The sequence below is a fragment of the Panthera tigris genome, chromosome E1 (genome assembly GCF_018350195.1).
Source record: "Panthera tigris isolate Pti1 chromosome E1, P.tigris_Pti1_mat1.1, whole genome shotgun sequence".
Lineage (NCBI taxonomy): Eukaryota > Metazoa > Chordata > Mammalia > Carnivora > Felidae > Panthera > Panthera tigris.
The window spans coordinates 23,923,008-23,949,323 of record NC_056673.1 but is presented as its reverse complement, the minus strand read 5'-3'; the positions used below and the strand labels follow the sequence as shown (position 1 = coordinate 23,949,323).

The 26,316-nt window shown below is 38.8% G+C and overlaps 1 protein-coding gene across 4 annotated transcripts in view; it reads left to right on the top strand.

Moving 5' to 3' along the window:
• Nucleotides 1-26,316, top strand: part of AATF (apoptosis antagonizing transcription factor) — a 103,560-nt gene that overhangs the window by 67,930 nt on the left and 9,314 nt on the right. For all 4 annotated transcript variants that reach the window (XM_007096069.2, XM_042965562.1, XM_042965564.1 and 1 more), the window contains exons 9-11: nt 464-531; nt 2,378-2,458; nt 10,086-10,157. In XM_007096069.2, the coding sequence (XP_007096131.2) occupies nt 464-531; nt 2,378-2,458; nt 10,086-10,157 (221 nt within the window). The remainder of the gene's footprint in view (nt 1-463; nt 532-2,377; nt 2,459-10,085; nt 10,158-26,316) is intronic.

Below are 26,316 nucleotides of genomic sequence, written 5' to 3'. Positions count from 1 at the left end.
CTGTTCTCAGCTATTGCTATAGCCACCTTTTTAAAGATATATAAATATGAAAGGGTTAATGGGAATTCAGTCATGCTCTTGCCACTGGGTTGTCCCTTATTGATTGTAGTTTTAGAGCAGTCACTATGCCATTCAGAATTCCTACTATGCCCTTTGTTTTGTTTTGTTTTGTTTTTAATTTTTTTTAACATTTATTTATTTTTGAGACAGAGAGAGACAGAGCATGAACAGGGGAGGAGCAGAGAGAGAGGGAGACACAGAATCTGAAACAGGCTCCAGGCTCTGAGCTGTCAGCACAGAGCCCGATGCGGGGCTCAAACTCACGGACTGTGAGATCATGACCTGAGCCGAAGTCAGACGCTTAACCGACCAAGCCACCCAGGCGCCCCCCTACTATGCCCTTTTAAAGTCAGTTGGTGCTGGGAGATGATAAATAAATCAGTTGCTTTCCTTTTTCCACAAGCTCCTTCGAGAACTCATAGAACGAAAGACCAGCTCCTTGGATCCCAATGATCAAGTGGCCATGGGAAGGTAATTTAGATACGGCTTTCTATTCATGCAAGCAGCCCTATATAATAGTTTCTCTCTTTCAGTCCCTTTAATTCTGCCTCAAAGGCAGTGATCAGCCCTGTAACTATAAAAGTTAAGCAAGATAATAAGAGCTAGAGAGACAAAGCGATGGAAATCCTGTTTACCCTACCCTGCCTTAAGTGCAGTTTGAATGAGAGATTATAAAACACCTATATGCATTTGTTTTAGAGTGTGTTTTTCAGAGTCCTCCTTATGCCCTTTGCTCTCTGATTTGGGCGGTGATTGTATCTGTATCAACCTCTGACCAGTGGATAAAAAGTAACCACCCAAATGTGTGCTCTCGGCCCTCAGAATGTGACACTGTGCACAACAGGTTCCTTGCTCATAGTTGAATCTGCTTTGTTTGAGTCTGCCCTAATTTAGACCTCCACCCCTTCAGTAAGAGCTCCGGCACAATTAGAAATGGAACGTGGCAGCATTACCCAGATGTCAGGGTAGAATGTAAAGTAGTGAAGGAAGGCTCTTGTGTGTATGCTTCATCCTGTGGTTGGAAAATAAAAAGGGCATTTAGAGTGCTACCTAATGAATAGTGTACATTTAAATAGCCGTGAGCTATAATTTGCAAAAGCATGAAAGGAAACAAAAGCTGCAAGTGCCAGGATGGGATTCTGGGCAGAGCAGCATTTTGAGAATGCAATGAAAAATTTGTGTTGATGAAATAATTTTATTTGAGTAAAACATTCTTTGAGTTTTAGGGGTAGGATATTGTTGATATTTTGTGTATCTCTGGAAGGCTATAGAGAGCTGCTCACTATAAATTTAATGTGATACAGCAAATTGCATTTAAGTGGTGATTATATTGTACATTTATCTGACTTTACAATAAAATAGATTATGGTAATTAAGATTATATTAAGATTACAGTAATTGGATTTCCCTAGATTATTTTTTTCTGATGTTGAGTTTCCGTTGTATAAATCAGGTAAGATGACTTAGCTGCTGCTGCTTCTCCTTTTTTTTACATTTGTTCATGTGAGGAATTTGTTCATGTGAGGAATCTATGAAGATTTTCTTAGTCCAGTATCCTTTTTTTGAAAGATTAATTCCTTTTAATCTAAAAGGACTATAGAATATGTGAATATTGGGCCATGATTTGAACAGACTAACTGTAAAATTGAGATGATCTGGGAAATTTGAAGACTGACTCCATATTTGATAGTAAAGGATTACTGTTCACTTTTTTGTAAGTGTGACAAGTCATATTGAGATTATATGGGAGGGAAAGAACCCTTACCTCTCAGCAGCACATTCTTAAATACCACAGGTGAAATGAAAGTTAAATAAACAAAATGGCTGTAAAACTAGTGTCAGTAGTGGATAATTCTAAAAAATTAGCAAAAATTGGAAAGTGCAAGAAAAAACACACGGGCATTAACAAAGGGAAAATTGAAGAATTCGTGTATTCAGGCTGAATAGCAGTTGCAGTAATAGTAATAGAACATGCTGTGCAGCTAAAACACTGAAAGCAAACCCAAGCAGCTATACCCAGTTTGATGGGTTTTCCTGCAGACTGCTGGATTTAGTGCTTGTCACAGCAACTCTAGACACTAAGGAGCATTGTTAACCAAATTCGCTGTAGAATGTCCCAGCTGCCATTTGTTTTTTTTACCATTGCACAAATCCTCTTCAATTGATTAGTCACTTTGGCCCCAGACTATCTTGAGGAACTTGATGTAGGTTGATGATTTCCTTCTGCAAGGTTGTTAGTGAGAAAAATTCCAATTTGTCAATAGGTATAACTATTTCTGTTTGTGATGATGCATAACATTGCTTGTGAATTTCCCAGGCAGTGGCTTGCGATCCAGAAATTGCGAAGCAAAATCCACAAGAAAGTAGATAGGAAAGCCAGCAAAGGAAGGAAACTTCGGTGAGTTACTTTGTAGAACAAATTTTCACATGTTACATTACATCTTTTGTATTTTAAAGGCTGTTATATCATTTCTCTATTTCTTCTGATGATTCTGTTTTTAAGGATCAGAAAAATAACTAAAACAATACTGGTGGCTTTTCATGAGGCTCAATTTTTCTCACTCTAATACCATACTCTAAGACTATAGTTTCTGTTCCTTTTTGCTGTTGTGAAGGGATGGGTTAAATAATGCCTGCCTTTTCCTGAAAGAGAAATAAGAAAACAAGATAGGATAGTTGAAATTGTCTTATATTTAAAAAGCGATTTCTATAGAACAATTTACCAATTTTACTTTGGATGCTTATTTAGAATAGAATTGGTCCATTTTCATGATGTCATACATGTATACACTATGCAAAGAATATATAAACGAAGATTCCAGAGAATGTTAACAATGTGCTTAAATGAGATGAGAAATATAATTTTTTTTAAGATTTTATTTTTCAGCAATCACTACACCCAGAGTGAGGCTCAAACTCATGACCCTGAGATCAAGAGTCACATGCTCAGCTGACTGAGCCAGCCAGGCGCCGAGAAATACAATTTTTATGAGAAAACATATTTCTGACTATAGGAAACCCCTCAATCCTGTGTGTGTGAGTGTGTGTGTGTGTGTGTGTGTGTGCGCACAGATACATGATATTATACGCCTGCTATGTAATATTCTTACAAAGCCTGCATGTCAAAGAAACTTCTTGTAATTGGTGTGCACATGGAAGAAAAATCTTAAACTCATTGTGTTAGGACAATTTAGACAGATAGCTAATCCCATATCCTTATTAGAGCCTGCCTGTCATTGGATTGCCTTTAGACAAATGTGGATCTATCTCATTTTTAAATAACTTCAGAGAAGCAGATTTCACAACTACTTTATTTTTTTTCACAACTACTTTAATTAACCTGTTAATTTAAGTTAAACTCACCAGGAAATATGTAGTTCTCTTTAACTTTGCAGAAGCGCAAAGCAGCTTTTCATCATCTTTTTATTCAGTCACTTTCTTAAATTTCAGGTTCTATTTTACAGTTTGTTTAACTTTTTTAATATGTCAGAATTTCCAAGTCTTCGTACTTCTCCAGGTTTGTTTTTAGTGGGATGATTCCAAGAACATGGACTACAGAGCCAGACTTACTCTTTAACGTAGATCAGATTTTTCTCCAGTACTGTGCTTTTATTTCTTTGTTTTTTGAGAGAAGCAAGGATGTGAGTGAAGGGGGGAACGGGCAGGGCAGAAGGGAGGGAGAAAGAGAATCCCAAGCAGGCTCCACACTCAGCGTGGAGCCCGACGTGGGGCTCAATCTCAAGAATGTGAGATTATGACCTGAGCTGAAATCCAGAGTCAGATGCTCACCTGACTGAGCCATCCAGGCATTCTTCCAGTACCGTGCTTTTAAAACTGTAGCTTTATGAGGCTATAAATGTTCTCTAGTGGGAGGAACCCAGAATCCTGGGAGTTGGGTTCAAATTCTGGCTTTGTCTGGCCACACAGTTTTGGTTGTTCTTTATTCTCTGGACCTCACTTTTCTTATTTACTAAGTAGAGATAATAATCCCTACTTTATAGGGACACCTGGGTGGCTCAGTTGGTTAAGCATCCGACTTAAGCTCAGGTCATGATCTCGCAGTCCGTGAGTTCAAGACCCATGTTGGGCTCTGTGCTAACAGCTCATAGCTTGGAGCCTGCTTTGGATTCTGTGTCTCCCTCTCTCTCTCCCCCTCCCCCACTCATGCTTGCTCTTGCTCTCTGTCTCTGTGTCTCTCTGTCTCTCTCTCAAAAATAAACATTAAAAAAAAATTTTTTTTAAATCGTGTAAATGTCTGGTATGTAGAAAGCATTCGAAAGTATTAATTTCTTTGGTTTCTCTTGTACTTACCTATTGGTATTGCTGTTGCAAATATACAGTCATTAGAAGAATTGAGAGAGGAGAAGATCTCTTTTCTACATTACTGTTATGAATTTTATATTGGGGCAAGTACCTATATGTATGCGCCCCTTGAGAGCAAGAATTGTGCTCCCTTATTCTTTAAGACAATTCCAACCGTATCTATCTATTGTAATTCCTTGTAGACATTAGTCAGCCAGAAATTTTTTTTGGATGATTATGTCATTAAAATTAACATGCTCACTAGGTAAGAAGGAATGGCTATAACGTAAACATAGCACAGAGTAAGAAGTCCGGGTGAGTGTTAGAGAACCGAGTACTTTTCTAGCATGGCAAATAACTTAGAAGAACATGAGTCTTTTGTTTCCCAAATCAAAATATACTTATCACAGTTATTATTTATTAAGTTGAAAGAAAAAAACCAGGATTTTATTTTAATAGCAACCGTTTTTTGTATATTAATAGACTCATCTCATTAAACTGTTCATTAGAGTTGCAAGTATGTAGATCTGGTTTTATAGCATTTTGATAGTGATTTAGATTTACACATCCCCATAAATCCAGAGACATTGACAATCTTATTCTGGCAACAGACAAGTGGGAGACAGATATTCTATTTAATAAACCAGGTTAAACATTAAAATGTAAGAAGTGGTTAATTAAAATATAAAAAGGATTCCTTCTGAAATTCTAGGAACCATATGAGGTGCCAGGTAAAACCCATTCTGCCCTGAAGGAGTATGTCCTCAGGAGAGGATGGCAAGCAATAAGTGGACAGTGATGCTGTTGGTGGATCCCTGGTGTAGTGGTCACCCCATTGCCCATGGGGAGATGTAGGCTGCTCAGGAAGACTTCCTGTAAGATACCATCCACATTTCACACTGAGCACGCTAGGAGAGTTAGCCTAGTGAAAGGCCAAAGAGAGTACCATTTGCAAAAACACAGACTTGAGAGTGTACATACCATTTTAGGAGCTGTAATTTAATTTATTTTGACAGGAACTTAAAGTGAATATGGGGGAATGGCAGGAGATGAAGGAGGCTGTATGAGTAGCTGAGTGCTAGGTCATGACCATGCTAAGAATTCGGACTTTATTCTGTAGACTGTAGTGAGTCACTGAAAAACAAAGGAAAACTGAGGAACTCTTATAGAGTGAAGGAGACTAAGGAGACGTTGCAAGTATGTGCAATTTGGGGTCTTAAATTAGATCCTGGGAAAGAAAAAAGACTCTCAGATAAATAGAAATTTGAATAAGCTGTGTAATTTGGGTAGTAGGATTGTATCAATGCTAATTTCCTGATTTTGATAATCCACTATGTTTATGTAAATTGTTAACAGAGGAAGGTGGGTGAGGGAATGCGTAAACTCTCTACTATTTTTGCAGTCTTTCTTTTTTTTTTTTTTTTTTTTAGTGTTTTTAAATTTATTTTTGAGAAAGAGAAAGAGAGGAAGAGTGCACGTGGGAGGGGCAGAGAGAGGGGGGAACAGAGGAGCCAAAGCAGGCTCTGTGCTGACAGACATAGGGCTCGAACTCACAAACCACAAGATCATGACCCGAGCCGAAGTTAGATGCTTAACCAACTGTGCCACTCAGGCACTCCTGCAATCTTTCTATAAGTCTAAAATTAATACAAATAATTATTGAATTAAAACATTTAAAAAAAGGTCATATGTTTTGCATTGTCTTGTAGTTTTAGCATCCATATTCATCTTGCTTTCCTGTGACCAGGAATATGAAGGATGTGGTCAGAATCAGAGAGTGTTCTTTATTAATAGCAATAGTGATAACCAGCATTTGTAAAACTCACTGTCAGGTACTGCTATGCAGTTTATGTGCAGAGAGAACAAAAAACACAGACTGTAGAGCTAGACTGTCAGATTGAACTGAGTCTTCTACTTACCAACCTGGAGACCTTGGGCAAGTCAGTTCACATCTCTGTGCTTCAGTTTCCTCATCTGTGAAATGAGTATATTAATAAAAATCGCATCTTGGAGGGTGTTATCAGATTAGATGAGCTAATTTCTGTAAAGTGCTTAGAGAAGGTAACTCACATGGCCCATACAGAGCTGGTAAGTAGCAAATTGGGGTTTGAGTTAACTGGTCTGATTGCAGAGCCCATGCTTCTATCTGTCTTTTGTTTTGAGAGAGTGTGTACACACATGCAAGCGAGGAAGAGGCAGAGACAGGGAGAGAGAATCCCAAGCAGACTCCATGCTGTCAGTGCAGAGCCTGATGTGGGGCTCCATCTCACAAACCATGAGATCATGACCTGAGCCGAAATCAAGAGTTGGACACTTACTCCGACTAAGCCACCCAGGCGCTCCACAGAGCCCATGCTTCTAACCTGTGGCCTGTTTTCTTTCTCTGGGCAGGACACACTGGCCTATACGGGTACTAAAATGACGCAATGGCTACATTAGCATTCTGGCCCGAAGGATTAAACATGTGGCCCAGGCCGCATGGGAATATTATAAATAACTTCCTTAAATTAGACCTCAGGAAGAGCTGGTAGGTGTCCCAGCTGTCATCACCGATACTAGGTCCATTAGTGAGCAAGTTTTCTCTTTTGTTTGTGATAGAGTTGGAGAGAGAAGATTTCCAGAAATGTTATAGCAAAGATGAACATTAACTTGTGAAAACATCAGTTTAAATGATAGCAGGTCAGTGGCATCAGCCTTGTCAGACTGGACGTGGCAACTTGTTAGTTGGGTGCTAGAAAGTAACTTATTTTTTAAAAAGGAATATTTTGGTTTGGGAAAATAATTGTAATTATCGATTATCAGTACTTTTACTGAGCATTATATGTAAGTAGATCTGATCATGATTTAATCAGAATTCCTAGTGTAAATAAATTAAACTCAGGCCTTTAATAACAGGATGTCTTACTGTGTTTGTCTGTTCTTCTGCAGTAAAATTACATTTGTCTTTTCTTGGTATGGTTGTTAAAAGGTGTTTTTAATACTAAAACATGCATCCATCCTCAGCAGCACTGAGATTAGATGAAATCTATTGCATTAAGTACACATTATTAAATCATCTTTAATGTGATTACTTCTTAAAGTCTGTCTTTCATCATGCTGTTAATAGTTATTGAATATACTGTATTAAAATGTAAAAGTATTCCACAGAGCAGTATCATCCAATAAGAATATGTATTACATATATAATGTTAAATGTTCTAGTGGCCACATTTAAAAAGTAAAAAGAATGAGATGGACTTAAGCTTAATAATATATTTCATTTAACCCAATATCAAAAATATTACTCAGTATTTCAACAATTTATTAATTTATTATTTTAAAATTATTAATGGTATATTTTATATTCTTTTTTCCATCTCAAGTCTTCAAAATCTGGTGCACTTTTCTCATTTAGGCACATTTGCAGCAGTCAGACTAGCCATGTTTCGAGTGCTTAAGTAACTGCATGTGGCCAGTGACTACTGGATTGGACAATACAACTGTGGAGTAGAGTTCATCATAGTCTTTGTCCAGAGAGTGAATTAAACCTCTCTTTGGATACAGCCAAGAACAGTATTCATGTTTTCAGATGGACACCAAGGTTTGGTGAAGCCTAAAGACATTAAAATGCATTTATTAATAGTACTTATGCTTTATTACTTAAAAGGTGATGTGAGTGTTTATAGTCTCATATATTAACATAACCTTTTGGAGGGTATTTTGGCTCCGTGTTTCAGCTTTCACTATGTATATACCTTTTGATTCACCAGCAATTTCACATCTCAAAATCTGCCCGAAGGAAATTTATGTGAACAAACATACAATAATTAATGTATAAGAATTTTCACTTTAACACTATTTAGTATGGTTTTTAAAGGGGGGCAGTGTATGTAAATGCCCATCAATAGGAGATTAAATAAATTATATTAACAATGGAATGTTTTACAACTATGGAAAAGAATAGAATATGGCAAGGTTCAGTGGAAAAAAGCATAATGCAGAATATCAAGTATATTACAACCTCCCTTTTATGTGAAAACCGTGTTAAGTTTATTTTTGTCTTATATATAGAAAATTCTACAGCCATACTTAACAGTTTTAATTAATAGTGTTTATTTCTGGGGTGTAAGGCTGAAGGAGGCTTGTCAGTTTTCTATACATTTCTGTATTTGGATTCTTTTTGTAAGAATTATATATTACTTTTTATAATTAGGAGGTGGCAAACATTTAAAAAAACAGATATGCATAGAGATTTTGTTTTTGCATCTTATGAAACATGAAGAATTGGGAGCATATACGTGTTCAAAAATGTATTATAGTATTTCCACTCCTGGAATTGTATTCAGCTATTCTGATACTGTTATGGGACAATGTTTACAATGCTAAGTTAAAAAAAGAAGTTACAAAATTTATGTGTGTGTATGTGTGTGGGTAAATAACAGCATCACTATGAAAAACAAACATAACTAATCAAAATGTTAACAACTGTCTGTAGGTGGAGGAACTATACATTTTGTGTGTGCTTCATTGGTTTTTTTCCATATTTTCTATAATGAATTTATACATTTTCTATTACTCTTGTAATGAAGGAAATCTCGTTACTATTATTCTTGTAAAATTCATTTGTTAAAAAAAGAATGAAATTTGGGAGGCTCAGCTGTGGGTGGTACTGTAGAGAATCAAATTATTTGATACGTGTAAAAATATTTTTAACACTGTAAATACATATTATGTACACGAAAATATCATATTTTTGTTTGTGGATAGTGTTCTGTTCAAGTAAAATTTTGTGGGTTTTTTAAAAGATTTTTTTAAAGTGATCTCTACACCCGATGTGGGGCTCGAACTTACAACCCCGAGATCAAGAATCACATCTACCGACTGAGCCAGCCAAATGCCCCCCAAGTAGAGTTTTTTGGTTAGAATTTTATAATATGCATATTGTCGTACATCCTCTTCTATTATAATGAACAGAAAGGGCTAGCTGCTTTTAATTCTCTTCTGTATAATTTGGTCTGTATAAGGTCATATAGTTGTTCGGCTCCTTTCTCTGGAGGATCTCGAAGCACTCCATACAAAAATACCCTTTTTTCCTGTTGGTGGGAAGTGGAAGTGATGTTATTTAAATTTCCATAACACCATGACTTGGAAGATCTAGGGATCAAACTTGTTATGTACTCAGATATAATCCTTCATTTAAGGATGGGGGAAATGAAAAACTGGGTCTAGTAAGTAGAGATGGTGTGGAATTCTAGAAGCCTTCTCTGACTCAGGGAACTAGTGCTAGTGAGTGATGGTGGTGGTGAGGCATTGTAACTTGGGTGTTGTACTACTACCTACACTAGTAACTACTAGTAATGACACCAAAAATGATGAGGATATACTTAGAGGAGGAAAACGGGGTATTCAAGTCCTTATTGTCTTCTGTCTGGAGTAATGTTTGAGGATTAGTATATTGCTCAAGAGCGTAAGTGTGTCTACTCTTTCTGGGGACTGTGATGTAAATGAATCTGTGTTGAACTACTGTCATTTACAATGTGCTTTTATCAGACTTCTGTAATATAAAAGAACTAGAGGGAAATACAGTTGTGATTAGTATGTGCCAATGAATTGTTCCCTATTTTCATTCTGGAGCCAAATGCTTCTGTGGTCAGTTCTGGAGTTTGTTAGCTCATAGAATGTGTTTCCTTTTCTAGGTTAATAGTTACTAATGTTGCTGCCTGTTTGTTTCCTGCTTTATTTAGGTTTCACGTCCTTAGCAAGCTACTAAGCTTCATGGCACCTATTGACCAAACTACAATGAATGATGATGCCAGGTGAGTAATAGATTAATTATGTGTCTCAAATGGCTCCATGACAGCCTGATATTGACCTGTTCTACAGCCTGTCGCTCTCTCCATTTCTTCTTATCAGTTAACCATTTGTCATTGGCATCATAGCAAGGGTCCTTGTCACATCTCTTCACCCCATAATTACTGTAAAACCAAAACAAAATTTCTGTAAATATCAGTGCTGCCTCTGGTGGGTTTTTGTTTGTTTTTGCTATTTTGTTTTTAACTTTAGCCACCTGCCTAGGACATCTGGGCTTTTCTCTAGGACAGACAGACGGGTCAGGACAGCACTTGTACTTGCTCTGTGTGTTTGTGGGTTTTGTGCGTATGCTCTCCTTTAAAAAAAAATTTTTTTTTTAATTTTTTTTTTTAATGTTTTATTTGTTTTTTGAGACAGAGAGAAACAGAGCATGAACGGGGGAGGGTCAGAGAGAGAGGGAGACACAGAATCTGAAGCAGGCTCCAGGCTCTGAGCTGTCAGCACAGAGCTCAACACGGGGCTCGAACTCACGGACCGTGAGATCATGACCTGAGCCGAAGTCGGACGCTTAACCGACTGAGCCACCCAGGCACCCCTAAAAATATTTTTTTTAATGTTTATTTATTTTTGAGAGAGAGAGAGAGGGAGACACAGAATCTGAAGCAGGCTCCAGGCTCTGAGCTGTCAGCACAGAGCCTGACACAGGACTCAAACCTATAAGCCGTAAGATCATGACCTGAGCCTAAGTCAGACGCTTAACTGACTGAGCCACCCAGGCGCTCCTGCTCTCCTTTTTTAAAATGGCTTGATACTGCTCTAGAGATGTGTATTAAGTTGTGTTTGTTCAGACTGCCATTGAGGATTTCCTTAGTATTTTTACAAAAGAAGTACATGCTCATTTTATAAAACTGAAACAAAATAGAAATATATCCAAGAAATGTATCCTCATAATATAACAATTAATAATTAGCCATTTTTTAGAGAATAATTCCTTCTATATTTATTAGTTGGCATTCTACATTATAATATGTTTATAATATTGCTTATTTAGCCATATCCCTTCTCTTTCATTTATTTGTCATTCATTATATTAGTATGAACTCCTGCTTTTTTTTATTCAGTGAATTATAATCTATTACTATCATTTATTTTGTTTTAAAATTGTTCAGCATTAATGAAGCCCTTACAAGCTGGCTTTTGTCCTTTTGAAATATCCCCATTCCTTGAGTACATTCTTACTTTCTAACAGGATATTCTAGGCTTGTCTTATACTTTCCCTGTTCCAACCCTGGAGTCTGTCTTTCTCCAAGGAACCCTGATTCTTTTTTGTGGATTGTGGTATTTAGAAACCAAGATCTGTGTGCTAAGGGTGTTCATTGTCACTGGGTTTCACTGTTGCTAGGTTCTCTCAGCATAGGCAGCTAGGAAATGTGTGTATGTAAGTATGTACACATGCAGGAGGGAGCCACTGTAGCATCTTTGAATATTTCCTTTCAGTCTTTTTTTTTTTTTTAATTTTCTTAAACATTTCATTTTATTTATTTATTTATTTTAAAGTAATCTCTCTACCCAAATTGGGGCTTGAACTCATGACCCCAAAATCAAGAGTAATATGTTCCGCTGACTGAGCTGGCCAGCTTTCAGTCTTTATGAGTTCCCTTCGAGTATATTCTTATTTTTCTTTAGAATATAACTAAAATTATATTCTGTTGTGAATTTTTCATTTAAATATTTTGTATACTGTGAGCATATTCATGTCACTAAAATGATTATAATATTTTTATGTTCCTTATTTAACCATTCACTAGTTGTTGGACAGTTATTTTTAATTATTGCTGTAAATAATGCTGTGGTAGACATTTGTAAACATAAATCTTTACCAAGTGAAATTATTAGTCCTAGGGTAAATACATAATAGTCTGCCAGTTTTATTTCTCAAGGTACATTTGACCTTTTTATATGAGAGTGTTGTTTGCTACTAAACCACATCAGATTTTCCCTCCTGGCCTGAAAAGTAGTAGATCTGCAAGTTTACGTGAACACAGTGATTACTTATTTTTTGTTTGCCCTTGTTCAGTATCCCGAAGTACAAAAGAGCTTATGGAAGGTTCTAAATTCATTTCCGGTCAGAACTTTGTGACTATGCATGCTCGCCTATGCTTTTTGCAAGTGAATGCTTTTGTCTGGCTGGCTGGGGTTTTTTGTTTGTTTGTTTATTTCCGCTTATTTCTGGATCCAGTCTGTTTTTTAAAATTACAGAGTAAATTGAGTGCAACTTAAAATCCCTGTCAAGACAACATGAAAAGTTACATCAAAGGAAAAGAAAACTAGATGTTTAAAACTAAAACAAACCCATTTAAGGAAACATTATTCCCCCAGGCATAAAGTGAAACCCAGTTTAAATATTAGTGCCATCTTTTGAATATAGTACTACTACTAGATCATTTAGAAATCAACTTTTTGTCCTTCTTAGTTGGGATTTTTCTTGAATTACCTAATATCCCAGGGGCACTTCGTTTTCTTAAATCTTACTTATTCACTTAAAATATCTGAGGGTTGCAACCACGTGTTAGCCAAAGATTACTTGAAAATGGCTCTTTTATTTAGGATCATGTTGGACTTTGTCTGTAAGAAACTTAAAACCTGCCTGCAGAGGCATAAGCAAGTGAGCGGTTGTTTTTTGGGGGGGTTTTTTTTGTTTTTTTTGTTTTTTGTTTTTTTTTCTGACAGAAAAATTGTAGGTGTAGCATGCAATTCCTGCCAGTGGTTTTCCCTTCTCAATGATATAAGGGCCAGCATCTCTTGGTCTTTCTCTTGTGGTCCCAAGATGGCGGCTACAGTTTCAGCCATCAGACATGTTCAGGGCAGGAAGAAGAGAGGAAAGAAGTGATGTCAGATTTACCTACTTTCTTTTATTAGAAAAGTAAACAACAACAACAAAGAAAAAACAAAAGAAAAGAAAAGAAAGGGAAAAGCTTCCCCAGAATCCCTTCTAAACTTATTCTTATATCTCATTGGATAGAACTGTGCTAAGTTGCTCCTTCAGGTAGAGCAGGCAAGGGAGAAGGGGTTGGGAACATTTGTTGGGTGATAGTCCTTCCGGCGTTCAGTTTTGGTGGGGGGAAAAGGTTGTCTCTTGTGGACTGATTGCTTATTATCAGCATTGTTCTCCAGCTTGTTGAGCCCACTTAATAAGGAATTTAATAAAAGTCTTGTAGCTGGACAACTGAGCATGTGTTTTTACTGCAGCACACTCCATTCCCTTTGTGCTTCCCAGGGATAGGAGGCATTTATCCACATAACTGCTCATGCTCCATAGTCTGAATAAGCCAGGTTGACTATGGGTAGAGTAACTGCATTATTAGCTCTCTCTGCTTCTAGTATGCAAACTCTCAGGGCCAATAGGTGTTGTACTTTATCTTAAGAAAGAGGTAGTCATGGCTTGGCCTATTTTGTTTTTCTTCGAGTAATTCCATAACTGGAGACTATCTGCTACTGTACTGTTTTGTCTCTTACTTTGTACATAACAAAATATACTGAAGGATGGGAAACTTTTATAATTGTTAAAATATCAGTATCAGTGTATACCACTTTTTCTCAAATGAATAGTTTTAGTTTTGCTAAGTTACAGATACGTCGTTCTTGGTGTGCATATATGAATAGAGAATTTTTTTATGATTTTGAGGTAGAAAAGGGCTTTGTAAGCATGACACCAAGGCCAGAAATTGTAAGGAAAAATATTTATAGATCTGACTGCCTTAAGTCACATTGAAAAAGACTTTGAAACAGAGTGGTAAGTAAATGACAAACTGGCAAGGAAAAGTTCAAAATATGATATTTTTCTTTACTATGTAAAATACTATGTAAAGAGTTTTTAGAAGTGTCTAAGAATATCCCAGTAAAAATAATGGGCAAAGCATGTCAACAAGCAAACTTAGAAATCATTTTTAAAAAATCTCAAAAAACGTAAAGACTGTCAATCTCATTCATCAAAGAAATGCAAATTAGGGGCACCTGGGTGGCTTAGTTGGTTAAGTATCCCACTGTTGATCTTGGATCAGGTCATGATCTCATAGGATCATGAGATCAAGCCCTGGATCGTATTCTGTGCTAACAGTGCAGAGCCTGCTTGGGATTCTCTCTCCCTCTCTGTCTGCCCCTCCCCTGCTTACACTGCCTGCCTGCCTGCCTGCCTGCCTGCCTCTCTCTCTCTCTCTGTCTCTCTCACACACATAGGATAAATTAAAAAAAAAAAAAAATGCAAGTTAAAATGATATTTCATTGTTTTCCTTATAAAATTACAAAACATTAAAAGCTTGGTAACCCTCAGTGTGGATGGTATGGGGAAACACTTTCATATACCGTTGTCGGGAATGTAATTGGCAAAAATCATTTTGGAGGGCCATTTGGCAATGTGTTTCAGAATTTTAAATGTATACTTACCTGTTGACCCAGAAAAATCTACTTCTAGGAATTGACCTAAGGAAATAGCAAGTCGGCAAATATATTTGCATCAAGAATCTTTACATTGTGTGTCAGCTATATTTCAGTAAAAGAATAAATAGGAAATACAAAACAAAATAAAAATGTTTGTTGCAACATGGTTTATAATGGAGGAAAATAAGAAACTAAATGACCAATAAGCAACTAGTTAAATAAATCACAGTGAAATTATAAAGAGCTTTTAAAGGACAAAGTAGTGCTGTAGGTATTAACATAATGTTCAATGGAAAAGTAGGCTATAAAATACTATACTAGAATCCGCCTTTTTGACTAAATAGATACATGTAATAGAAAAAAAAGTGATACTTTAAAAAACCAATTGTGCTGTCATGGATTTCCAGGTTATTTTGTTGACTGGAAAAAGAAACCGTGCTTGTAACACCATCCACTTGTTTTAAAAATAAAGATAAAAACAGGCATATATGTACATACATGTATATAAACGTTACAGTGCTTAGGGAAATGTTTGGCAAGACCATACATCATAATATCTACAGTGTTTACCTCTGGGAAAGGAATGGCATGAGGGAAGGGGTGAGGGAGACTCCCAATGTTTTGTTTTCTGTACTTGTGTTTTGGTCCAGTCCTTTGCCATGAGGATGGACTCATAGAAGTTCCACTACAAAGTAAGAAGCTCTGACGCAGTGTACAGCAGCCGCACCACGTATTTGTTGCTGGGTGGCAGGGAGGAGAAAACACATTTACTTTTTGGTCTGTGTATTTCCATGGTGTTCGGAATTTTTCTACAATAAGCTTACACTGCTTTTTATCACCAGGAAAAAAGGACATTTTCCGTCAGAAAATTATATCAATAATATGGAGAAGAAATGGGAAGGTCTTGATTGTTTCTGTATTAAAGTCTGTGAATGGAAGATCTCTCCCTTATGGTTTCTGCCCTATGGACCATGTGGATAAAACTGGCTTTTTCATCTCTGACTAGTACCCTCCACCCCCTTTTTTAATCATGGTAAAACACACATACATTTTCTAGCCCTTTGATTTCTCATTCCCAGAGGCAGCTCCACCTGTGGTTCCCACCTTAGCCAAGTCTGGGGAGAGAACCCCTTCTCTTTTCTTTGTTTCTCGGTTCCAGTTTATTGTTCCACACATATGCCTGAATTTCCCAATGCTTGGGGGGTTTTTTGGAGGAGAAGCGAGGCAGAATCTGAGTGTTGTTTACCCGTCCTTGGATCCCCAATTTGAGCTAAAATCATCCAGTTTGAGCTAAAAAATAATTTGCACTCGGTCAAATTTGAATTGAAACTGGAACGTAGTTCTCATTAAGGGAGAGAATAGAAGAGATCTTTAACCCTGGCTATTAAAATACCCTTAGTGGAGAAAGAAGTGCTATCTTTAAAAGGATCTTTAAAAAGGCAGTGGCATCTTCATTTTGTGTCTCCTGTGATGTGGTCTATGTAGTGTTGTCTATTTAGTTAATTTCTGCTGATACATATTCTTTTCTCGTGCTAGCAGTTTTTATATTCAAGCAATATGTTTTTAAAAAAAAAAACACCTTTTAAATGCAAAGTAGCCCAGTTTATGCCCCTGTGTTACCAAATTTTCCTTTGGGGGCATTTTTTCTGGATAAACTTTGTATACTAATTTAATGCCTTTATGTGCTTTTATGCCTTTATGTGTCTCCTATGTTAGAAAGTCACGCGTAACTCGAGATACTTCATTTGTGCTGGGCCAGTAGATCTTTACAACATTAGGAGGTAGGAAGGTGGTTTCTGTTGCAGGCCTGATGAACATCCCCCGTACCGAGAGAAAACAAAAGAAATCCCACTTTGCCAATGTATTCCATGTTTGCATGCAAGGAAGGAGGTTACTATGACCCTAACAATGATCACTGACTTTGGCAAGCCCTTGATACAGGGCAGCTCAGCTCTCAGAGCAGCTACTGTTTGCTCTTTGAGTCATCTTTGCTAAGAGGGCAAAGTATCCTATGATATTGTAGAGACGACAGGGTTATCCATGGGCTAAGGAGGAGAAAAGGTTTGGTGTCTCTTTGGGAGAGAATCCCTCTAAGTATATTGTTACCACTGAGAACAGGTCAGGGTGCTACTTGCATGATTTACAGGATTGCTGTTCAGCCTCTCTGATGACTAAAGTTATTCTGAGCTTATCAACATTTTAGAAACAGCTTACTTTACGTGGTGTGAATCCCCTGGAGTGATGTTAGACCAAAGAGAGTCTGAAGTAAAAATTCAGATGATCTCTTATTATAGTTGCAACAAAATGAAGAATTTGGAGGTTGTGGAAATAATCATCTGGGGTTATTTTGCCTGTGTTTTTGAAAGACCCTCTCAGGCAGACTTTTAAAGAAGTTAATTCTTGTTTTTCTGTTGTGTTGATGTGGGTCAGATGGTAAAATGCTGGTGTAACAGGGAGAAGCAAATTCTGAGGGAGACCTCAGAGACAGGTCCAGAGATGTTCCTCATACTGGCTGCCACCTCACATTTGGGAAGGGAGTCCACATGTGCCATGTTCTCTGTTGCCATGGTGTGCCCCTCCACAGAGCATTCTGGCTGTCAGCATGGGGGGGGGGGTGGTCTCAGCATCAACTAGCAGCTCGAATGCGCCAAAGAAACTTGGTGTTTGCAGCATTAACTGCTGCTTCAGACAACTGTTCTTATAGAAACCCAATTCTAGTACCCTCTGTTACAAGGCTAGGTTATTGCATTTTCTTGAGAAACTTGTTGTTGTTGTTGTTCTTGTTGTTGTTTGAAGCTTTGTTTCTTATTACAAAAATGGTAACACTATTAACACTTTATAGTTCCCCATTCCTTTGCAAAGAACTTAAGGAAATTCTCAATAGAAACTAAGATTTTCCATGTTAGCCCCCATTTTCTCCCCTACAATAAAAAAACGCTTTTCCCTACTCCTGTTATGAAGCTTGCTGGCGTTACAAAAGAACAAAGAGGGGTGCCTGGGTATCTCAGTTAAGTGTCCAACTTCAGCTCAGGTCATGATCTCACAGCTGGTGAGTTCAAGCCCCACGTCATGCTCTGTGATGACAGCTCAGAGCCTAGAGTCAGCTTTGGATTCTGTCTCTGCCTCTCTCTCTGCCCCTCCACAACTCATGCCATATGTATGTGTGTCACACACGCATATATATATATATATATATATATATATATATATATATAATAAACATTAAAACAAAATTAAAAAAAAAAAACAAGGAGAGGATCCTTTAATGAAAACTAGGCACCAAATACATTATTGTTTTACATTTGGAGTTCTAGAAAAGAAACGTACAAAGGTAATCCAGCATTGTAAAGTGCTTTGTCAACATCACTGCCACGTTGTTCTTGAGGTGTCTTGGTATAATAGAATTTGTACAGGCAATTTATCTTCCGCTTGCCATTTTTTTGTGTGTGGGTCTGCACCCTAAATATGGGCACATTCTACCACTCTACTGATGATATTCTTCTCCCCCTAATTGGTAACCCAGAGGTTACTTAGACCATTTTTGACTCCCCTTTGCCTACTTTACCCCTTTATTTAAGAGAATTTGGCATTGAATCATGGTGATATATTCTGGTGTAGTTTGCTCTGCATTTGAGAGCACATCAGCTAATAACCCCAGAAGTACCCTCCACAGAGCATTTTTCGCTGGTTAAAAACTGGCAAGCAAGAATGGTTAAGATACAGATGCTTTCTCTGAGGCTTCTTATCTCCTAAAAAGACACAGGTTATTCTGACAGGTGAAACAAGTCCAGGCAAATATGCAACATTGATCTAATCAGCAGGAACGAGAGCAATATTTTCACTGGTGCTGCCTTTTACCAGCGTCATTAAAGGCTCCCATTACTCTTTTATTAGAGGCTCCCTCTCTTTCTTATCAGATTACAGAATGAACATAACTCACAGCAGTGATTTGATCTCTTGTTAAAGAGGATTACAGCTTTGCATTAACTCGGATTGACACAGTTTATAATTCGCTTGTTGATACTCAGGCGGGCAGCATCACATGTTTGACCCCCCAGCAGCACTGAGGGGAAAGGACCCCCATACATCATCATTAAAGATGGCGTCCAGCACAGAGATAGGAGGCCTGGGGCCTTCCTCCTCCAGTAATGTCAGAAAGGACAAAGGAAACATTCTCAAGTTCAAACCTGAGACGTGGGCCACAGAGTTTTAAAACTGGATTGAAAACTGCCATTGTTTTTTTCTGTTTTTCCTGATTTGCTACTGTTCAGTCTTACACAATTCTAGTGAATTTGCATTCTCAAATTGAAGCCTTGGTTCCAAGCAGGATATAGAGTGATAAAAGCACATCTTCTAGAAAGAGATTGTAGATGCTGAACAGATAAATCTGTCCTCAAAATGGGGTTTCTTGACTATAGTTCTCATTTCGGTTAAATTCCTATCATTTCTTCAGAGGATTGTGAGTCCGTTTTTTCCCCCAAAGGGATCTTTCACATTCTTTAAAGTGAATGTAAATGTTTCTCTTAAGGACTTCCTGTTTTTAAGTTCTGGTGTTTTATTATTACTATCTTTTAAAATATAATATCTTATAATATTGTACTAATCACATCTAAGTATCCTGCAGGGGCTAAATGTTTTCACGTTACTTTTGTATTTCCCTCAATGATCACTGAGCCAGCGTTAGGATGCTAAGATATCTAGACCATTTCTGTTTCTAAGTGCATTCATCCTTTGCTCTGAGTTATCCACCCTAAGTCTGCAGTGAAATGACACAGAGTAATAACATCATATTCCATTTATTGAGTATTTACTATATACCAGAAATGGTGCTAAGCTGTTCATGTACCTTTTCATTCAGTTCTTAAAAGAAACCACTGAAGTGGTTGACATTATCTGCATTTTATGATAAGAATACTGAGGCATAGAGCAATTAAGTAACTTGCCCAAGTTAAATAGCAAATAAGTAGTGGAGCTGGTATATGCATTTAGGAATGTGAATTAAAACCTGCTGCTGTCTCCAAGACATGAGCAAGCTTTTAGAGATATGTGGGATAATGTGCCAAAGTGAAGCTGCTTCTCCCCATTCTCAATATGTATACAAGAACCTTTCTGTCAATTAAAAACTTGTGGGGGGGGGCTTATTTGGATTAAAATGATGTTTTGTTTTCCTTTTTTAAATTTTATAATAGAGATGCTTTTTATATAGGGGAGGTTTGCCTAATAAGTCATTCACATTTTAGTATGAATCACAGGATAACATGCCATTATGGTTACACTTTTCTTCTGATTACAAAGACCCTAAATCTTGGGGCACCTGGGTGGCTCAGTCAGTTGAGCGTCCAACTTTGGCTCAGGTCATGATCTCATAGCTTGTGGGTTCGGGCCCCATGTTGGGCTCTGTGCTGATGGCTCAGCCTGGAGCCTGCTTTGGATTCTGTGCCTCCCTCTCTCTCTGTCTCTCCCCTGCTCGTGTTCTGTCTCTCAAGAATAAATAAACATTAAAAAAAAATTTTTTTTAAACAAAGACCCTAAACCTTATAATCAGCTTTGAAATCTGATATATTCTATCAGCTTGCTTTTATAGTTCTACACCTGCCGTATTCAGGTCATCTACTTTCTTTATAGACAGTATCTTTTTTTCCCCCTGTAATAAAAACAATACATGCATATGGGAGAAAATTTGGAAAATACAGTAAGGACAAAGAAAAATTCATGTTATATGCTATTGAGAGTTGAACATTAATGCTTTTATATGTTTTGTTTGTTTTGTTTTGAAAGAGAGTGTGTGAGAGGTAGAGGAAGGGAGGGAGAGAATGTTAAGGTTCCACACCTAGCACAGAGCCTTATGTGGGGCTCAATCTAACGACCCTGAGATCATTCATGACCTGAGTCGAAATCAAGATTCACATGTTTAACCTCCTGAGCCACCCAGAATCCCCTTTATATGTTTTCTTGGAGAATTTTTGTGTGTGTGTATTTTATAAAGATAGATGCATATATGTTTGAATCCCTTTTTCTGGTTAACTTTATATTTAAGCATTTTAACACCATTTTTTTTTTTAATTTTTTTTTTCAACGTTTTTTATTTATTTTTGGGACAGAGAGAGACAGAGCATGAACGGGGGGGGGGGGGGGGGCAGAGAGAGAGGGAGACACAGAATCGGAAACAGGCTCCAGGCTCCGAGCCATCAGCCCAGAGCCTGACATGGGGCTCGAACTCACAGACCGCGAGATCGTGACCTGGCTGAAGTCAGACGCTTAACCGACTGCGCCACCCAGGCGCCCCTTAACACCATTTTTTAAAAGGTATTTGAATAGCTCTATAATATTAAATTATGGAATATTGGACATTTAGATTGTTTCTAATTATTTTTATTTCTTTGTAAGTAATGCTGCAGTGAACATATTTGTACAGAATTCTGTGTTCTGGGGTGTCCCACATCAGGCTCCACACTGAGCGTGGAGCCTGCCTACAGTTCTCTCTCTGTTTCTGTCTGCCCGCTCCCACACTTGTATGCTCTCTCTGTCTCACTCTCTCTCTAAAAAAAAAAAAAAAAAAAAAAAATTTTTTTTTAAATCTGTGTTCTAAGTTTTGCTAGAGTCTTTAGAATACATTCTTGTCTTGGAAGGGTAATTCCTGGATCAAAGGCATAAACCTCCTAATGATCTTGATTAGTTGTACTAATTTGCATGCTCCTGCTCCCTCACCGGTTAAGGTTTGTCATTATACCTTTGCTAATATGGAGGGTTATGTTTCAAAAGTGTTATCTATTATGATGTGCTAAAAGTTATTTACTGCTTTATAAGCTAGTAACAAGTGACACTTGACTGACCTACACTGTGCTAGCCACTGAACTAAGTATCTAATGTTTATTTTCTCATTTAATAGTGAACTTGAAGTGTATGTATATTTATTAATCATTCATATTTCTGTTTTATACTCTGCTTATTTTCCTTTTAGTTTTTCTTTGCAATTTGTATGAGTAATATCTATTATGGTTCTATACTGTATTTCATTCCAACAAGATAGGAAAAAAAATCCTATCTTGTTTGCCTGTTGATGTTAATGATTTTCATTGGTCACATATAATTTTTCCTTTTTTTAAAAAAAATTTTTTAACGTTTATTCATATTTTGAGAGACAGAGCATGAGTGGGGGAGGGGCAGAGAGAGAGGAAGACAGAATCCAAAGAAGGCTCCAGGCTCTGGACTGACAGCACAGAGCCCAACACGGGGCTCAGACTCACAGACCTGATCATGACCTGAGCTGAAGTCAGAGGCTTAACCGACTGAGCCACCCAGACGCCCCAATATAATTTTTCCTTTTTTATGTAATCAAATATATAAAACCTTTTTTCTTTAGAATATTTCCATTGCTTTTATGATTAGCCAGTCAAGCCCTGCTGTATCCAAGGATCAGATATTCACCTGTGTTCTCCTTGGTTTCATCTGATTTTTTTTTCTTACTTTTAATCTGCTTGGAACTTTAATATTCTGTTCAATGGTCCCTATTTACCATTTCTGCTTCTTTTTGAGTCCAACTGTTTTTGCTCCTTCCCATGTGGACTGTTGCACCAGCAGGCTCTTAACCGCTCGGTGTCATGTGGTCAGGCCTGTGGATTGTTGCCAGAGTGAACCTTCCCAGAACAGTGGAGCTGCTCTGTTGTTTGTCGTCTACAGAACTCAAGCCGTACTGTTCGGCCCTGCCCCTCATGGTCCTCACCGGTGTCAGCCTGCCCCCACAGCCCCTCCTCCACCCACTCCTGCTTGCGTCTCTTGACTCTGCTCTCTTAACCGGGGCATCTCCTCACCCCTTCCCACCCTCAGTCCTTTCCTGTTGGAATGAATGTTCATAGTCCTTGACCGACCCCACCAGGGAGGCCTAGGTTCACCTCTCCATCCCACACTGGGCTGTGGGGCTCGCTCTTCCTGGAGTCTCTACTTGTTCCTCTGGAACAGTATTTATCACAGCTCACAAAAGCACTTGATAGGGGTTTTCTTCTCACTAAGAATGCTTACCTGTCAGGTGCCTGGCTGGCTCAGTCGGAGAAGCATAGGACTCTTGATCTCAGGGGTGTGGGTTTGAGCCCCATGTTGGGTGTAGAGACTACTTAAATAAACTATTTAAAAATGGGAAAAAAATGAATGTTTAACTTGTAAGTCAAAGTAGTACACATATATTTACTGTAATCTTGTACTTGGTTTTGTGTCAAGGTTTTATGCTCGTACATTTGGAATAATTTGATTCCAGTTTTATCTTGCCTTAATTATATAACATTTTTGTAGCACAAGTATTATTTGCAAAACCGTTTATTTAAGGTCTCTTCCCAGTTGATGCCAGCCTCTCTCAGCTAGAGGGTTGATGCAGGAGAGTGCTTGTGTGTGTGTTTTGCACTAACACTCATCCAGTGCCACCCCAAAGAAGGCTTCCCTATGTGGCTCAGTCTCCTTTACAAAGCAAAAATAGTCCTTCTTGTTTATGAGAGTCTTTTTTTTTTTTTTTTTAATGTTTGTGTATTTTTGAGAGAGAGAGAGTATGTGAGCAGGGGAGGGGCAGAGAGAGAGGGAGACACAGAATCTGAATGAAGCAGGCTCCAGGCTCTGAGCTGTCAGCACAGAGCCCGACATGGGGCTCAAACTCACGAACCTTGAGATCATGACCTGAGCTGAAGTCAGACGTTCAACCAACTAAGCCACTTGGGCACTTGCTCATGAGAGTCTTGAGAATGAAACGTTCTTTTAAATTTTTGTTTCTGAGAAGGACTGTTTTAAATGTAATCCATACAGTTATTTAAATAAACAAAATGTGGGGCTCCTGGGTGGGTCAGTTGGTTAAGGATCCAACTCTTGATCACGGCTCAGGTCATGATCTCGCATTTTATGAGGTTGAGCCCCACGTTGGGCTCTGCACTTGCCGGTATGGAGCCTGCTTGGGACGCTCTCTCTCCCTCTCTCTGCCTCTTCCCCGCTTGCTCTCTCGCTCTCAAAATAAATAAACTTTTTAAAAAATTAAATAATAAACAAAATGCATGTTTTCACATGGGTAAATATTAGGTCATTGTCCCTTTGCCTGCAGCAGAAGCATATCCATTTCTGTGCAAACCTGAAAAGAGTTGTCTGTAGATCTCCTGTCTGAAATGCCTTTAAAGGCTTTCAGCTTATAAGTCTATTTACAATTTGCTGGTAAGACTATTTTTGCAAACAGTCCTATAAGACAGATGAGGAAAAGCTTTTGCCTCTTTTACTGAAATCTCTCCAAATCATCTAACTCCTTTAATATACTCTCCCCTGCTCCCTTAGCACTTTGTACTTGTCCATATTACATGTCGCATTTACCACCAGGCCATGCCCTAATTAGCTGTGGGTTACATCTCCATGCTAAAACACGGCACTGCTTGAGGGCCAGCTCTATATTTTCTTCTTAGCTCTTGGCCATGTTGGGAGATCCTCAGAAATGAAGAGTCCAGCTCTAGGACCTCTCATTCCCAACCCTTTACTTAGAGAGGTTTTGAGGTCATTTTTACGGAGAATGAGCCTCGGGAAAAGATCTTTCAGGAATACTCGTGTATTTCCATCACTTCCAGGACCACATACATAAATAAACTTTGTATTCTACTGTAGGTTTCCTCCTTGGCTGTGATATCTACACTAGGTTTGGTTTCTGTGGCCCTCCTATAAATTGTTAGTTACTATGGAAATGTGAAGACTATAGACCAGGCTCTGTCATGACCAGCTGTAGCTTTAGGTCAGTTTTTTGGACTGCTTTCAGGATTTGTTTGGTTTCAGAAGAAAACAGTTGTGGAATGGATTCTTTTTTTTTTTTTTTTATGTTTATTTATTTTTGAGAGAGAGACAAAGTGCGAATAGGGGAGGGGCAGAGAGAGAGGGAGACACAGAATCCAAAGCAGGCTCCAGACTCTGAGCCGTCAGCACAGAGCCCGACGTGGGGCTCGAACCCATGAACCATGAGATCACAACCTGAGTCAAAAGTCTGACCAACCCACTGAGCCACCCAGGCACCCCCGGAATGGATTCTGTGTGTGCATTAACAAGGCATAATAGCCCCTGGTTACCTATTGTTATTTTTAGTGTTGGTAGTAAGTGTCAAACCAAAAAAGGATATTTAAATAAAGGGCATTGCCTCATCCTACTTTGAGTTCAAGGTGCTGGGAAGCTCTGCATTTGTAATGGGAAGCTATTACTAACTACCCTGGAAATGAGGTCTTGAATGAGCCATAACCACACCTTGTGTTTTATCCATTGTCTCCCTCTGGGGAGCTGAACACTTTATAAACATTAACTCTTTTACCCTCTGGGCACCTCCACTTAAAAGGTAAATAAGACTGAAGGCTCTTTCTTCTCCAATATAGATGAGGCGGCATCAGCCCAGTGAGGGAAATGACTTGATCTGAGGCGGGGGAGGCGTTCATGGCCTGAGGTGTTTGGAGTCCCAGCAGTGGACCCTGACGCGTGGTGGCCGCTGACACACCCCCAGGAGACGCAGCGCTGCGTGGTTCCCCTCTCTGCTTCTCAGGCTGGTGGGGGTTGGGCCTTTGTCTCACGTGGAATGTGAAATGCTGCAGGGACACGCAATTGTTCTTCAGCGCTTTGTGCTCCTTTATAAGAAAGAAGAAATCGATACGCATTTTCTCCTGCACGCACTTGGCAGCACACTGCCTCCTCGCCTACCTCTCCTACCTCTCCGTCCTGCAGGGGAGGCGCAGCCGTGCCTCACAACAGACTCTGCCGGCTTCCAGGCACAGAGGGGGGCACACTACTCCGTTTGCACTTAGCAAGTAGGCTTTCTAAAACTAGCCTTCTAACTGGGATCGGTCGTCAGACTGCTGGGTTCAGTGACTGGTTGGTGAACGAAGCAGGGCGCGATGGCCCTGTTGCAGACATCTGGAGGCCACGGGATCCTGGTCACTACTCCTGGGGAAAGTTAGGTGGCAGGTGTCTTGGACAAACCTTTTTTCCGGGGTGCCTGGGTGACTCAGTTGGTTAAGCGTCTGATTTCAGCCGAGGTCATGATCTCACAGTTTGGTTTGTGAGTTCGAGCCCCGCATCAGGCTCTGTGCTGACAGCTCGGAGCCTGGAGCCTCCTTTGGATTCTGTGTCTCCCATTCTCTCTCTCTCTGCCCCTACCTGCTTGCGCACACTCTCTCTCTCACTCATAAATAAATAAACAATAAAAACGCCTTTTTCCAAATTTCTGATTTACAGAAAAGAGGAAGAAGTACTTAGAAGGATACTATTAAGAGCCAAAATAGACTGACAGTTGGAGGGCATCAATTTGTATTCTATCAATTAATATAAGTAAACTGCCCAAGCCAGAGCTCTGTCTCAGGGCATATTCTATTTTTGAATCAGAAAATGTGGTATTGGGGTGTCTGGGTGGTCCAGTCGGTTAAGCTCCCAATGCTTGATTTCATCTCAGGTCGTGATGGAGCCCCACATCGAGCTCTGTGCTGACAGCACAGAGCCTGCTTGGGGTTCTCATTCTCTCTCTCTCTCTCTCTCTCTCTCTCTCTCTCTCTCTCTCTCCCCCTCCCTCCGTCCCTCCCTCCCTCCCCCTCTCCCTCTCTTCCCCTCCCCTCCCTCTCTCCCCCCCACTTGTGTGCTGCTCTCAAAATAAGCATTTTTTTAAAAGAAAATATTTATTAAAAAAAAGAAAGAAAATGTGGTATCGATACCTGTAATTTTGTAGCTTCCTGCCATTAAGCAGTT